General features: G+C 45.6%; 2 protein-coding genes across 13 annotated transcripts in view; one reads left to right on the top strand and one right to left on the bottom strand.

Annotated features, from left to right (window-relative positions):
• Nucleotides 1–169: 169 nt before the first annotated feature.
• On the top strand, nucleotides 170–1,838 carry LOC143433572 (tropomyosin). Its single transcript, XM_076910946.1, has 7 exons — nucleotides 170–192; nucleotides 501–764; nucleotides 853–986; nucleotides 1,060–1,248; nucleotides 1,427–1,502; nucleotides 1,559–1,691; nucleotides 1,756–1,838. The coding sequence occupies exons 2-7, from the start codon at nucleotides 525–527 to the stop codon at nucleotides 1,836–1,838; spliced, it is 855 nt and encodes a 284-aa protein (XP_076767061.1). The 5' UTR covers nucleotides 170–192; nucleotides 501–524.
• Nucleotides 1,839–6,685: 4,847 nt separating this feature from the next.
• Dscam2 (Down syndrome cell adhesion molecule 2) overlaps nucleotides 6,686–15,811 on the bottom strand; it is a 95,267-nt gene continuing 86,141 nt past the window's right edge. For 2 of the 12 annotated variants that reach the window (XM_076910941.1, XM_076910942.1), the window contains exons 12-30: nucleotides 13,632–13,751; nucleotides 13,220–13,393; nucleotides 12,901–13,051; nucleotides 12,492–12,640; nucleotides 12,288–12,419; nucleotides 11,874–12,174; nucleotides 11,324–11,502; nucleotides 11,087–11,256; nucleotides 10,858–10,996; nucleotides 10,668–10,785; nucleotides 10,143–10,594; nucleotides 9,900–10,081; nucleotides 9,421–9,814; nucleotides 9,111–9,239; nucleotides 8,865–9,017; nucleotides 7,979–8,190; nucleotides 7,766–7,919; nucleotides 7,590–7,692; nucleotides 6,686–7,317 (exon numbers count right to left, since the gene is read on the bottom strand). In XM_076910941.1, the coding sequence (XP_076767056.1) occupies nucleotides 7,080–7,317; nucleotides 7,590–7,692; nucleotides 7,766–7,919; nucleotides 7,979–8,190; nucleotides 8,865–9,017; nucleotides 9,111–9,239; nucleotides 9,421–9,814; nucleotides 9,900–10,081; nucleotides 10,143–10,594; nucleotides 10,668–10,785; nucleotides 10,858–10,996; nucleotides 11,087–11,256; nucleotides 11,324–11,502; nucleotides 11,874–12,174; nucleotides 12,288–12,419; nucleotides 12,492–12,640; nucleotides 12,901–13,051; nucleotides 13,220–13,393; nucleotides 13,632–13,751 (3,650 nt within the window). In that variant the 3' untranslated portion in view covers nucleotides 6,686–7,079. Of the gene's footprint in view, nucleotides 7,333–7,589; nucleotides 7,693–7,765; nucleotides 7,920–7,978; nucleotides 8,191–8,806; nucleotides 9,018–9,110; nucleotides 9,255–9,420; nucleotides 9,815–9,899; nucleotides 10,082–10,142; nucleotides 10,595–10,667; nucleotides 10,786–10,857; nucleotides 10,997–11,086; nucleotides 11,257–11,323; nucleotides 11,503–11,873; nucleotides 12,175–12,287; nucleotides 12,420–12,491; nucleotides 12,641–12,900; nucleotides 13,052–13,219; nucleotides 13,394–13,631; nucleotides 13,752–15,811 lie in introns of those variants that run through there. The other 10 variants (XM_076910939.1, XM_076910940.1, XM_076910934.1 and 7 more) reach the window with 8 other exon arrangements.

The raw sequence follows: 15,811 nt of genomic DNA on the forward strand, positions 1-15,811 counted from the left end.
CTTTTTGAATGACCGCAGGGATTACCAGATCTGTTGGAATTTTCTTTCCGATACATTAATCGTTCGCATCGTTCCTTCTTTCTCCCCGGGCAGAGTGAAACACGTTTTTAACGCAGAGGAGTGTTCAAGTGCTTTGAATCGAATAATATCTTTGAAAGTGTATTATCGAGGGAGCAACAACGTGTCTGCAAAGTACGGATCTTTTATGCATCGGAAATTTCCGATATTTTATTCTTTATCTTCTTTTTTTTAAATGTTCATTTTCGTATGGATTAAATACTGCTTTTTTGGTTGAATCATTTGGTGCAAACCTCGTTACAGTTTTCAGATACTTGAATACATATTATAGTTACAAAATATAGTACAAGATACGCATGAAATACAAAATTTCAGAAATTATTTATTAGCGAAGGTTCTACTTTTGTTTGAAAAAAATGTGAATTCGCGTAAACATATGCAACAAGCTCGCGAAAATTTATTAAACAAATTTGTTCGCTTAGCTGTGCGTATTCGCGGTCGGTGCCATGAACGCGATTAAGAAACGGCTGCAAACGCTGAAGATCGAAAAGGATCTCGCGATGGACAGGGCCGATATGTGCGATCAACAGGCGAAGGAGGCGAATCGACGCGAGGAGAAGCTGAGGGACGAGGTACGAGAGCTGGCGAAGAAGCTGGTGCAGATGGAACGTGATCTGGAACTGAGCAAAGCTCAGCTGGAGAAGTCGAACAGAGATCTCGAGCAAAAGGAGAGGGTTTATATCGTGGTTGGTAGACAAAATTATTATTTCGTTAAACTGTCGAATTAATCCCGTATTCATTAAAATTTGGCTGCATTTTGCTCAACGAGAACAGACGCAATCGGAGCTGGCGGTTCTGAACAGAAAGATGCAACAGTGTCTGCAGAATTTGGAAAAGTCCGAGGAACGTCGTCTGACGGCGCAGGCCAAATTGGCGCAAGCGATGGAGACCGCGGAGGATGCGAAACGGTTTGTTTCGTGCGAAGTAAAGTAATGCAAAATCACGTTCCGCAAGTATGGGATAACCAATTGTTGCTTCCAGTATCTGTAAGGTACTGGAGAACAGGAGCAAGCAGGACGAGGAAAGGATGGACCAGCTGATGGCGCAGCTGAAAGAGGCGAGGCTGATCGCGGAGGATGCTGACACAAAATCGGACGAGATATCGAGGAAATTGGCTTTCGTCGAGGATGAATTAGAGGCGGCCGAGGAAAGAGTAAAATCGAGCGAGGCGTATGTACGATGAATCGTAAATTACTTACCATTATTTCATGGTGGTTTCTGTTTCTTGCACAATAGAAATTCAATCGCTATGCAGATATTAATATTAACAGGAAGAAACGTACAAATTTTGTTTTCTAATGATAAAAGTTTTTTCATATCCTAATTAATTTCATATAACGATTCGCAGAAAAATAATGGAACGAGAGGATGAACTGTTCATCGTTGGCAACATTCTGAAATCTTTGGAAGTATCGGAGGAAAAGGTATATTGATCTTTTATATCCAATGTATCGTTAATTTATATACCCATTTTTTATAGGCGAATCAAAGGGTGGAGGAATTTAAAGCGCAGCTGAAAGATTTGAAGGTGAAACTGAAGGCTGCTGAAAAGAGGGCCATAATCGCTGAGAAAATGGTCAAAGTATTCTCGAAAGAGTTGGACGCAAGGGAAGGTATGCGTAAAAATGTCCCTTTCACGGTATTTCATCGATTCTAATTACTTTTTGTGATTTCTAGACTTCCTGTTCAGGGAGAAAGAGAAATACAAATACATCTGCGACGACATGGACTCCACGTTCGCTGAACTAACCGGATATTAGTCGAGATGTATTACTTTTGCAATATCGAACTCCGCTGTTCCCCACATCAGTGTGCGTTTGTTGTATTTTTTCTATTAAAAACCACTCTCGAACTTACCCGTTGGTACCAATCAATCGAAACCGTTCGATAAACATCCACAGAGGGCGAGGCAATTAATCAACGAAGCAGATTTTCGTACAGTACTTTACAGGATATCAATTTATTTGATCGACTCTGCGATCGACACAATGACTCATCGAAACGCCATGCCATTGATTCGAATGCAATTTCGGCCACGTCGCTTCGTTCGTCTCGCGATCGTTCGAAATGGGGATGAAAGATCGCGATTTCCTCCGCGTGTGGCCACGTCGCGCAAGAGTAGAACCTCGATACGCAGATGCACCCTCATACTCGCCCCTCTTTACTTCTTCCTTCTACTTTCTCCTCTCAGTTCTTTATTATTATTTTATTTTATTTTATTTTTTTGTTCTTTACAACGATGCTAATGGTATAGTTACAGTAATAATTGTTCGTTTGATTTGCTCACACTCCCCACGCCTTCGTTCATTAGTAAACGCGGTCAAACCGGTGACGTAACTTTCAATACGATCCGAAATAAGTACAGTTGCATGTCAGCGAACGAGATCAAAGGAAATTTCATTGACAGATCGCGGATGTTTATGCAAATTTATGTTACTCTGAACGGAATCGAGGAAATCAGATCGTACAGGGGTCCGTTTCACCCCATTAAATATCGTAACGCGATCTCTGACCTGAATATTTCGCACATTTCTGCCTAGTCGTGCACGTTTTGTAATTTTTAGTACATTCACAGCTGTTGCAAAAGGTATTGAGTATGTAATTATATTCTTTAAAGCGTTTTCCGATTAGATTTTATGCTCGTGTTCTCGCGGAACGAAATTCTCGCAGATTTACACGAAACTATTATTAAATGGGAGGAAATTTATCGAGAGTGGTATCAATTAACATATAAAAATCAGATTAAACACGACGAATGTGCCAGTACTGTTTGCAACCACTGTAAATTTCCGAGTGAATGCATAAAGATGCGCAGTCCATTAACGAGCCCACTCGAAACAAGTGTCGGTGCATGTAGAATCCAATCAATTCGCGATACGAAGTCCACCATTCGTCAGTTTCTAGATTTTATGCGTTAAGACATTTAACTCGTTTCCGACGTCGTCCACTAAAACTGTTCCACCTACGCCATTTTAGTTTTATACCTTGCTTACTGAGAATATAGTACTTATCATATAATTGTAACGACTAGCTTGGATTTCTTTCAGAAGGACGTAAAACCTTACAATTGTTAATTCGACCTAGTGGACTCTCCCATCGCCAATAATCTCGATATGATCGGCAACGCGCACCCCACGGCCAAACGCGATGCTTTCTGGTTGTATTTTCAGCTGTTCCAAGTGACGTCACCGCTTTAATTGAAACGCAGTGTCGTGGTGCTCGTCTGTACGGCGACCAACGAACAACGAAGAGCACTCTAGGAATTTCTGGTTCCTCGGTGTCGAACGAATCACCGTACGCTTGGCGAACGAAACTCAACGCGACGACGACTACACAGTTGTGATCTCGAGAAAACACCTATATGTACAGAAATAAATTGAAATGTACATTGTTCGCAATTTCGAGGGCTAAGATTTTGTCGAAGTAAAAGAGGATAGAAAGGATCTGGAGCCAGAAACACCCAGAGGCGAAAACAATCGAGTATCGAAAGTAACCCCGCTGTTGAATCGATAAACGTATCCAAGTCCTCGTTGAGCGGACGTCAGTCGGTCGGTGACATAAGAAAAAATGTACAAAAATGTTTATTATCGTCACGATAAACGATACCCGCTTCCCGAAGTGGATCTAACAAATTAATCGAACTCTACGAGTTTGATTGACGTGCTTCCTCAATATATACACTCATTGTTATGTTAAATCGTAATGCATGCGCTTACACGCGCTTTAAGTACATATATATATTTATATAAATTTATATATACGTATACCTATGCCCTCGTCTTCGCAGTGTCGCGCACGCTCATCGAACTCAGGGTGAGAATCGTGAAACGCGCCTTGTGAAAAAACGCTTAAAACTTTTAAAGTACCTCGAAAAAACGCGTTCGCTGCCCGGTGTCGGTAAACGTAGCAGCTCGTTAAATTATTGTACCGGGGTGTAGGAAGTCGGCCCGTCCGTTTGGCACCTGCGAGCTGATTCCGCGGAAATGGCAGTCTGCGGAAATGGCAGTGGAAGTGTTGTCGGGAACAATTGGAACACGATCGACGAGCGCGATAAACGCGATCGACGCTCTCTCTGGCCAACGTTTATTTCTTACTTTCGAATCAGTCCGAGGGATTCGTTCCGCGATGCTCCTCGTTCGCCCCTTTTTGATTTCAACTTGAGTAAGATCGATATGTGGATCGTCTAACAGTTACGGAAAACCTCAAAATTATTATCTAGCGGAGGAAACTGTTCAGTCGTGACCTGCGTAGGGACAGGTTCCCAAGATCGTCGATATAACACGGGAGGATCGTCGTATGTACGCATACGCGTCGTTCAAGGGGGTGTCCGCAGTCGTAGAAAACCAACACTCGAAACTGATCGCACTCTAATCGACCCTTGACTCACGATCGATGAATCTCTTGTTTTTCGACATGGGAATGCTAATAACTTATACTAAAAAAAGGGATAAGATGTCTAAAAATGACTGACAGTTCCATAATATTTGAAACGAGCACCCCCTTAACTAGCGTTCGGTCGGAAGGAAGACCGTCTGGGTTTTCGATTAGGATATCGAGGATCCGCGAGCCTCGTGGCCGAAGTGCGCGACATTCGAAGAGGGATGTAAATCGACGAACGATCCGGATCGGACTAGCGTTTACGTCGGCACGGCGAGAGAAATGTACAGAGCGGGAGAGGAGCGCGCGACCGTTCGCACGCGAGGAATTTCAATGCCTTACGTAGAAGTCTTAGGATTTAATAACGGACTTAAAGTAATCTCAACGGTGTTTAGACGTACGTAGAAACTTTACAATGCAACAGAGCCCGACGTATCGACGGGAGCCCGCCGCAGGTCGGTCGCAAGGGCGGGCCGGACGCGTCTCGTTGTCGTCTTTAAAACGTTCCACGAAAAAACAGCGTTCTCTACCATAATTCCGCGTGAAACGTGCCGTGACCGGCGCGTCGACGCGTTCTCTTCTCTTTCTCTTTCCCGTTTCTGCTTTTTCGCGTGCAACTCTTTCGTGTCCCGGTCCAATGAAGTAACCGCGTCGCACGCGACTGGACAGAGGCGAGCACGGATCGAGAGCGGGGAACGACGCGCGCCGCCGATTCGTTTCAAATTATAACGGGCGAAAGCTCGTGATTCACGTAATCGAACGGAGAGTAAGAAAATCAGTCTTACGAATTGAAAGAATCGCTTCTTTCGGCCTCGCGAACGTTGGACGAGACGTTTCGAGCGTCCGGTTGGAGATTCAGGGGGTTGTGAACATAGTTAGAGGCGACTTATTCGTGACACGAGAATTTCGAAAAATCGTGAGAGGATACTGGGTGGCAGACTCGTTTGTGAGGAATATTTTGCAAGTTGGATCGTAGTTTGAAAGTATTCGTGGCTATTTTATCCGTTAGTCACGTGCAAAATGAAACGCCGCTCAAGAATAGACGTTTCTTCTGCGACGGAGTGTCGTAACGATCGAATCTATGACGCCAGGGTAGCCGATCGAAAACGAATGCGGAACGTGGACGCAAAAAATAACGACGGACTTGTCTAGAATCGATGAACGAACGGTGTAGGCCAACGTGACTAAAATAAATGTTCCCGGTCTGCATTCACGAGGGACGCACGCTTGGAACGCAGCGATCGGTTACGCAACGTTCATTTTTAATGGTACTTTGGGTAAAGATTTTTCATTTACGTTCAATTATTCTATTTCAACGATCATTAATGTAGCGAGGTGTAGAAAAGCTGAGAAGATGTAGCGAATTCGAGTTCTTGATTACAGGAATAACGTAATTCCTTCGCAACACCCATTTACAACCCTCTAGATATCGAAATCAACAAACAAACTCTTAACTCTATGACAAAACCCTCGAATTTCTCTGAACAATGTATATGAAACGAAGAAGAATGGCAAATGAAACGTTACGTTGACACAATGTTGATTCTCAATGAGTTAAACACCTTATATCCTCCAAATTCATTTGAAACAAATAGCAAAGCACACGTTTAACGATCTTTCATCTTGAATGGTATCGCGATGCGTACCATTTGCGTGAGTTTAGCGCGTGTCCGCTGTACCTCGACAACTATTATGCTCTTACTCACGTAGTAATCTGTAGCCTGTGTTTATTCTGGTTAATGGGATCGCTCGTAGCCAATCGTCCAACGTTCGAGGTGGGATCGAAACGTTCGTTTCGCTAGAGAACGCGAGATTTCCACGAATGCAAGATCGGGCGTCGTTCACCACGGATTCGGCTGGCGCTCTCCAAGGACTTTCCCGTGCTCTGTTCGTACGATTAAGTCTTTGGTCTCGAATGGGTCGCCCGCCGGCAAACGAGTCGCAGCGGTCTGAGCAAATTGTCGTTTTGGCACGCACTCTTACACGCGATTAAAACTCATTCAACCATCGTGACCATTCACTCGTCGCGTACACGCACGCACGGATGTGATATCTCGTTGCGTCATAGATAAAGAAGAGAAAGAGTAATCGTCGAACGAACGGCGTCCCCGTTCCTTTCAACGGACGATCATTTTTAGACGACGAAGAAACCGGTCGAATTTCTTTCCCGATAACGATTCGCATTTTCGAGCGACTCTTTTAGCTTCCCGCTCCTTTCCTTTATTTCTCCTCGTTATCTACGAGCGATTCATCTGCCGATTCCCAACAACGAATTTCGTAATTTAATTTTCATCTACAATCGACAGAGAGAAAAAGGGAAACGGACGCGCGTATATACATACCCACGCGCCACCACGTTCTATCTTGCAATTATTATACTTATTTTTCCTTTTTACCTTTTCGTTTTTTTTTCCTTTTTTTTCCGTTTCTTTAAATCTAACTTCGCGCCGATCATCTCGACGGGACACCGGATAGAGGGATCTTTATTTACCTAACTGTTTGGACCATGGGATCGGGGGGACAGGGATGGAACGGGGATGGTTTGGCTGATCGCGCACAACAGGGGTAGGAGAGATCTGGGGGTACGAGGGAGGCACACAGGGGATGGAAGAAAGTGGAACGAATTAAACAGCGATGGAGTAGTCGGATGAAGGATTGTTCTGGGTGCTCGGCCTTGACCAGAGGGAGCTCCTCAGGCCGAGTTTCAGCTTCTTCAGGGAGTCGATGTCGCACTCGGCCTCGCTGAGCTCGGGCCGATCGGAACGATCGCCGTTACCGGGCACCACGTTCCCCTGGTTGCCGCTTACGAACGTGGTCTCCGCGACCGAGATCGGCGGCAATAGCGTGCGTAGGGAGCTCCTGCTGGGAACATGCCATCTTACGGGACAGCCAAACAAATCAACTTACTACGGATGAACATGTGATCGATGTGAATTGTTCTTAAGGGGTTGGGGTGTACCAGTCTTCCATTTTATCTCAACGGACTGCACGAACAGCGGCAGTTCTTCAATTTCAGAGTTCGATTCGAGCTCGTAATTCGTTTTATGACTGTGTAGCGAATGATTGTTCGAACACGAATATGATACGATAAAATGTTTATGGTATTACCAAGGGAATACATGTCTGCTAGTTACCTAGATCGTCCTCTTCGAGGAAGTGACTTCTGCTCTGACATGGGCGAGATATCCGAAGAAGTGCTCGACGTACCGTGGTAAATGAAGTCCGAAACGGCTCGAACTAACAGAAGCACCCCCGTTACCGAATTGATCAATCAGAGGGGTAAAGGGTAAACGGAAGTAATCGAACGTACTGTGTTTCAGTTTGCCAGCGTCCAGCTGGTTGGAAGACTCCGTGCGAGAGCTCGTCAGTTGATCCGGGTCAGACTCGCTCTCGTCGCTCTCGACGTCGCCCGGGGTTTGTTGCTTCCTCTGCTGCCGTCTCCTCGACGAAACGCTCTTCATACTCTGCGGACCCAAACCGCGAATCAATCTCTGCTCGCGCGGACGCGAGTCGAGCTTCTTACCGTCGCGGCAGGTGGAGGGCTTGCGCACCCTTCGGTCATCGCGTGCTCGTGGTACATGAAACTGTGCAGAAGAGTGTTGTTCGGGTGGAGGCCGGCCGCCGAAGCTTCCGCCGCGCCTCCCAGTCCTCCCAACCCTCCCAGCCCTGCCAGGCTTCCCCCGCCACCCTCCGAAAGCTGGAACGTAGCGTACGGCGAGATGTCCTCCGCTGTCTCTGTAACCCACCAGAGGCATTGCCTACCTTTCAAATCGCGTCGGTATTAATTCTTTAGCTGGCAATCGACTCTTTTCTCCTCTACGTCGTAGAGCTCGCGATTCTGCATTCAGTTTGTCAGTCGTCGACACTTCTCGCGTCTTTGGGAGGATATCACGAAAGTGTAACGTTACACACACGGGGCAGGATTGTTCGCATTTTCCGTTTTCTCTTAAAATTTTCGTCATATCTTCCCAAAGAGGATTACGCGAAAGTTTAGTGTACATGTATGAGATACTACAAGCTTGGGAGATCTTTGGACATGAAGTTTCTCCCACGGGGACTTATTCATTCAGATGGGGTTACTTTCTCTAAGATGTTGTAGAGGGTGATGATGATCAATGGGGGTAGAAGCGATGCATGACGAAGTGTCCGAGAATGTGCGATGGAGCACGAGTGATAGACATTCCATGTTGGTCGCATAATGGTTGGAAATAAATAAAATACGATGGTCTACGAGGTGATGGAGGGAGGATGTAAAATAATCCACCTCTGCTCGTGAACTGCGATCGATCGCTATTTGGGTCTGTCCGCTCCCGGCTGAACAGCGCTACGCGTGCGACTTTTGCTTTTTTACCTGAACAACAATTATAGTACCAAACCTGGCTGTCGTCCGTATCGTAACAAAGGTTCACCTGGAATCTTGTCGGGCCCTCCACCCGTATTTGCCGCTTGTTGTAAAGCCACCTTGTGTATCGTCGCGTAATAACGCTCCCTTTGCGTCTCTGCGTTCTGTTGGTTTTCCTGAGTCTCTTTCATGGGTCGTTGCATTCTGTCTCCGAGATATCCTGTCGCGCATTAATCATAAGCAAGATGTATCGCTCACTAAGTCAGATTCGATCGAGATCGAAGCTACGTTTGGATAAATATCAACGACTTACTGCTTCGCCAGCGAAGAGCTACGATGACTACAGCGACGACTAAGGCAACAGTGGCCACGATCAGGGGCAACATCACTTTCACATCCGCGTAGAACGGAACGGCCGAGGCGATTCCACGTTTCGACAGTTCTGGAGGTGGAGGTTCTGCAAGGTTTCAGGAACACAGTGCTTTTGGATATAATTCTTGTCAACTTGACTATCGTCGCCTGATCGACCGACTCGCCGACTCTACTCTGAATGTTATCAGTGATCGCAAAGAATTCTAGGGAAACGATATTTGAACAAGGAACAGTCGCACCGTCAAGCTTACCGCCTTCTTTCGTCAACGTCACGAACGTGAACTCCGCGTGTTTGCTACCAGCTACGTTGTGCGCCTCCACTTTCAGTTGGTACACCGAACTCGGCTGTAAATTCGTCACGACGAACCGCCGTTGCATTTTCACGCTGTTCGAAACCAGCGTCCAGTGGAACTCGTTGATGGGTCTGTACTGAATCACGAAGTACAGGATCGGGCAGCCGTTGTCCGGCCACACGTGAAGTCGAAGGACCAGCGTGGTCGAGTTGGGGCTGAGGAAAGCTGCTGCTGGTGGTATTCCTGGTGCCTGCCCTTGGGTTCGAACCGAGAGGACCGGTGACGCTGGACTGCTTCCGATTTTGTTGTGAGACGTCAGGTACAGTTGATACGTGTTGCCACATAAAAGACCCTAGAGGAACGTTAATAGTGGATGTTGAGTAAAATATTCTGGAAATGTTCAGCTTTGAAGCGAACACGATTTGACTTTATTATACCTTTAACTCGTGACTCGTAGCATGACGAGACAATTGCAGTTCGTCTAAATTACCATGCGTGGTGCGATAATGTAACGTGTATCCTGTGAGAGGAGCTCCACCGGTGTGTCCAGGTTTCCAATGCAACAGAATACTGCTCGACGTAGAGCTCGTTACGTAAAGAACGGGTGCGCTTGGGGGTACTATACAAATAAACGACAGATTAATATTCAAAGGACGAAATTATTTAAAAGTTCAACTAACCTTGCACTGTTAAGGTGTAATGCAACTTGTCGCTTCCTTGACCGTTCTCCACTTGGCAAGTATAGTTTCCGCCATCTTGTGACTGCAAATTCGACAGCACGAGTTCGCCAGAAGGCAAGATCTGCACGTTCCTCGTCGGATCGGTACGGATTTGCTCGGTTTGCCCTTTGAACCAGTCTCTGGTGGGGTCACCAACAGCGTTGCAAGCAAGGGTTGCGGATCCCCTCCATGGTCGCACCACATGGCCCCCAAAGGACGTAATTCTCGCTGGTACTCGATTCGTTGGCACCTGTGCAGCTACTCTGGAACTTTGCCCTTCGCCCACGCGAGTGCTACCCGTTACCCAAAATTGATATTCTACGTGCTGTTGTAAATCAGTCGCTTCGAAATAGGTATTCGTTGCTGGCAGTGTTCTTTTACCGTGATCCAGTTCCTTTCTACCATCTACTACCCTGTGGGATATACGTTATTATAATAACCACGTTGCGGAAATTGAGTTAAAATTTGTTAAGAGTTTGTTTTTACCTCGTGTATAGATTGTATTTTGTGATAATTCCGTTTGGTTCTAGAGGAGGAAGCCAAGAGATGAACAGCGCCTGTGGCGAACTGACCACCACTTTTATGTCTGCTGGGCTACCTGGCACTATGGAAGAGTTAATTACAGTTTTATTATTTTTAGAAACCTTGCCACTCTTGTAGAGACCATCTGACTTACCATCTTCTTCCGTTTGACAGTAGGTTACCGTTGTTGACACCCCATCACCGACTCTTGTAAAAGCTTGTACTTGAATGGTATAATTCGTGTACTTTCTCAGTCCTGTTAGAACAGTCGTTAAAGTGTTCGTCTTGCGAATCTGAAACACGGTTACGGAAAGCAGAAACTCTCGCCGTCCGTACTTCGCTTTCTTCAAATACGCACGCGAGAAGAAGTAAGTTGTACTAACTTCCATTTCGTCGACACTGCGCCACATGTCCGCCAAGATGGGTTCGTAATGCAACTTGTACCCTTGGATGATACCATTGCTGTGCGTGTTGGGCGGCGGCTGCCAGGACACTTGAAGGGATTGCGAGGCCAGCGCGGCGCATCTCACGTCCTCGGGTGGCGCACTTGGCACTGGAAAATTTAGTTCACGCGAGTGTACATAATTCCAGCACTTCGCGTTTTAAGGGACGCCTCTTACCGTCCTCCAGAGTCTGCGTGACCGATGGCTCGGAAAGTGGTCCAGATCCAACTTGATTATACGCTTGAACCACCAAAGTGTACTTTGTGTAGGGACGAAGGCCTGTTAGTCGAAGTTCCGCACCCCCTTCCTCCCCGTCCCCGGACACGGAGCTGAAGTTGTACGAGGGATTCGCCGAGCTGAAAGAAGATTCCTAACGTAATGGAGTTCTGAACTTGAACGCCTCGCCGCGTTCCAAACTATTTGTATAATTATATTGTAATATGTACGGGACGCTGGATTACTGGGATAACATGGGTCACTTCATCCTCTACTTTCTTTATTAAAACTTCTATTAAGTAAATTCAAGGCGTATAAGTATGTACGTGAACGAATTTAAAGTAAACATTTAAAGTCCGTTTAAAGTCCATTATATAGAGCACGTACCAAATCTCAAATCGACTTTAAAAAAACGGCAAAACCGAATAGGAACATTTCCTCAAGTCCAAGCAATTTTATCAGAAAGGAAGACGATTATGCAGGACCGATTGTCCCGGTTTGAAACTCCTACCTCGTCTCTCTGTATCCAACGTTGAACCCCTGAATGTCGCCGTGGCGGAGTTCAGGCAGCGGCGGCGACCATGTGATTAAAATTTCAGAGGAGGACAGAGCCCTGGCTACAAGATTGATCGGCGGTCCAGCCGGTCTTTGTGGCTCCGTCCTGACAATCAGTTCCGCCGAGGGCACCGATCTACCCGCTGGTCCTTCCGCTATCACGCGTATAGTGTATCTGGTTGCTGGTTTTAATTCGTCTATCAGCGCCGCGTATGGTAAGGGTGGTCCGGTGAATTCTTGTTGTTGCCACATGCCAGCTGTTTCAATGCATATCAATTTCTATAGATCTCGAATCGACAGGTAGATAAAAATCTGTGAAAAATAATTGGGAACGGAAACTTGAATTATTCGACGATAAAAGAACGTTCACCATCGCCTTCTTTGTACTGCAGGATGTATTTGGTCACTTCGCTGGTGTCTTGCGATTTATGCTGCCATTTCACGTTTATGCTTCGACTGGCGACCATGGCAGTTTCCAGTGAATTTGGCGGCTGAGGTGGTTCTGCGCACGAATAAGATGTGTCATTTTTTCAATGCTCGATGACATTCTGTTCGAGCGACGGAGGTGTCGTACCTTGTACGAGGAGTTGCACCAATTGCTGATCGCGACCGTAAAGATTGCTCGCTTGACAAAAGTAGGCGCCGCTGTCGGACGCTTCGGCCGAAGAAATTTGCAGTTGCGCTATCACACCGTCCGGTGTTACTTCACGTTTCACGGTAACCCTTTGTGAGCAACAGAATGCATACGGAAAATTTCTCAGTACACGAATTCCCACGAACATCCGCAATTTAAATATAAGCAATTGAAGCGTGACTTTCCCCGCGAGTTTAAATTATTTCTCTATAGTTATCAAATATTCATCGCAAAAACGTAGAGAGTTAATCAAACTTTGGTACAGCATTTTTTAATTTTATACTATAACGAAACAAGTTCCTAGCCAGAGCCCCGTTCGACAGTATTCAAGCTACTCTCACAGCTTTACCGATAGTTCGTCGAGGGATTTAACTCAATTTTTCCGCCTTTCAGCCAAGTGACGGTGACCGGTGTGTCGCCGTGCACCTCGCAATGCAACGTGGCCGTGTCACCCTTCTTCACGGTGACCAGTCTGGATGGTGCCGCAAAATACGGGGATGCTGTTGGAACGATTAAACGAAAAACTTTCATCACACTCAAAAATCAACAATTTTCGATGTATACATTTTATTGAAATAAAATTTTATCATCGAAAGAGGTGATCTATTATCTGTCACTCATAGCAGGTAATTGTAGTTTATTTTCACGTTCGATGAGGAGGTACTTACAATTTACTTTCAGCTGAACCACCTTCCCTATACCGCTTCCAATACCGTTGCTCGCTTGACAGAGGTAAAATCCTTCTCTGTCTTCTTTCACGTGTTGCAGCAACAGCGTACCATTACTAAGGATTTTCGTGTACGCTCGTTCCCTCAACTCCTCGTACTCACCGGATTTGCTTCCTGTTTTATCAGGATAACAAAGCACGTTGAATCGACGAGCAAGCAGAGATAAACAAAATACTCGACTGTTTGATTTTCCATAAAATATACAAGATTTTTGTACGTTGCAATGATCTACTTTCTTTAATTTTCGTCCGAGATAGCGATATTATATTGTGGTTAGAGGGAAGTTTCTCTCGAGAGCTTGTAAAGACGGTCAAGGGGTGTGAAGGAGTAGGGGATGCGATAAAATTCTTACCCGTGGCCTTTTTCCAAACGATAGTCGGAGTGGGCACGCCTTGCGCTTGGCAGTGCAAAGCGACGTGCTTGTTCCTCTCGACGCTGACGTCCATAGGCTCGACGATCCACCGCGGCGGTACTGAAAACCAGAGCGGAGAGCTTTAAACCGGCCCCGCCGCGTTCCTACCGTTTACGTAATTTTTTTTCTTTTTCTTTTCTTTTTTTTTACTGGTCGTTAGCGATTTAGAGACAGGTACGTCGTGAGAGAGTCGTGAAAAGCGCGGTCAAAGAAGGACGAGCTCGTCGACGGTGTGGCGCTACGTCGTCGTGGAACGGTGGTGTCGAGATACGTATGTACAAACGAGAAAGAGAGAGAGAAAGAGAGAGAGAGAGAGAGATAAACTGTACAATAGTGAAAGTACGAAGAGAAAATTACTGAACGACGGCGCCTGTCGTCGACGAGTGACTATCGTTCCGTTCCATTTCTTTTTCTTCTTCTTCTTCTTTTCATCTTTCGATTATCGTTTCGTGTTAATCGAGAACGATAGGCTATGTCGATCGAATTCTAACTGAGCGCGGAAATATCTGCGAACGCGAGTTGTCGAAATATCGTGGAAAAATGTTTAAAGTATCCGTAACGAATGGCAGAGAATGGTAAAATTTACGTAATGAAAAAGTGACAGAGACATTAAGACAAAGTGAATGAGGGTTCGTGGGTGAGGTACAGTGACGGAAGTAATAAGGGGTGGCGAGTCGATGCGTGACGTCCTCGACGTTCAAGCCAGGTTCGACCGATTTCTATGGATCGTATGGAAGAGAACTAAAAGTAAAACCAGACGGACTGTTCTCTGCTTCTACGGTAGGATCGTCAATAGTGAATGTATAAGCGGTTCGATCGTTACAACCATAAACGTACATACGTAGCCCAGAAAGGAGAGACAGACGAAAAACGAACTGAAGAAATGAAGTAAAAAAATTGATACAAAAAAAAAAAAAGAAAAAGAAACGAGAGAAAGAAACGAAAACAAGAGGTGTACACAGTGCAGAACGAAGCGTCTAAATCGAGACTCTGTAATATCTATCTACGGCTGTAAAACTGAAGTAACACGCCACTAAATGGGTGCATCGTCTAAATTGCGACAAACACCGGAAACGTGAGTGAGCACGACGTTTACGATCCATCGGTGTACGCCGCGCATCGACGTGTCGAGAGTTTGAGGGGGTTGATTATCTGTCTTATCTGGGTATGTACTGTTTGGCGGGTTCTACTTCTTACGGTGGTGAAAAAAACGCTGCACAAGCGAGATACTGTGAGTGGGAGTTCCAACGTTTTACAAGACGGCAAATACCGGCCACGCATTTAACGCGTGCGACAATATAATATATATATAGATATATATATATGTGTGGTATATGTAGATCAAGTGTGGATGAGAAGTACAAGTGTTTCAATAACGTGTCATTAAATATATATATATATAGAGATATAGATATTCGTTCAACGGTGGCGTCAGACAAGTAGAACTCTCGGAAGAAGAAAAGGCGCAATTGGGCGGGACGTGTGGGGTAGTTGGATGAGAGCATGTCGGCGGAAGACCGAAAGATAATATATAATATCGTGGATATATAGGCGAATAATAATATATATATGTATATATAGATGTATATCAAGTACCCGCTTCTAACGACTAGTTCGATGAATACGAATTTAATTAATCATAAATACGTACTACTAGCCTACATTTACCGGAGGCTCGCGGGCGGAAACCGTGGGGCGCGTATTCCACCCGTTCTCGCGATTTCGCATCCCCGTTCGACGTACACGAGATCCGCTCTCTGTACCCATTTATCATCTCATTCTTGATTTACCGACTCGCGTTCATTTTCTACGACCGCGACCGTTATCGAAAGTTCGTTGCACTTACTTGCCCCACGTGTTTCGCGCGCCGCGAGGGAAAGATAAAAAACAGCGTGACAGAGACAGAGAGACAGAGATAGTGAACGAGAGAAAAGACAGTGAGAAAAAGCATGCAGAAGTGTAATGAAAAAAGGTTGCCTTCCAACGAGCCCAAAGGAGAGCCAGCGCATAGGTTCTGTGAAGAATTTTTTGGTCGTGAGCAGAGTGGGCACGTGCTCGTACTCGGGTGATCAAAGAACACTTAAAATATATATTTATATAGAGATTTAAGAGTAGTAATA

This window comes from Xylocopa sonorina, chromosome 3 (assembly GCF_050948175.1).
Source record: "Xylocopa sonorina isolate GNS202 chromosome 3, iyXylSono1_principal, whole genome shotgun sequence".
In the NCBI taxonomy this organism is placed as follows: domain Eukaryota; kingdom Metazoa; phylum Arthropoda; class Insecta; order Hymenoptera; family Apidae; genus Xylocopa; species Xylocopa sonorina.

Excerpts from the sequence above, each read along its gene's own strand:
- LOC143433572 (XM_076910946.1), top strand. The coding sequence starts at position 525 with ATGAACGCGATTAAGAAACGGCTGCAAACGCTGAAGATCGAAAAGGAT. Across the intron at positions 987-1,059 it reads ACCGCGGAGGATGCGAAACG|TATCTGTAAGGTACTGGAGA; the intron begins GTTTGTTTCGTG and ends TGTTGCTTCCAG. Across the intron at positions 1,249-1,426 it reads AGAGTAAAATCGAGCGAGGC|AAAAATAATGGAACGAGAGG; the intron begins GTATGTACGATG and ends AACGATTCGCAG.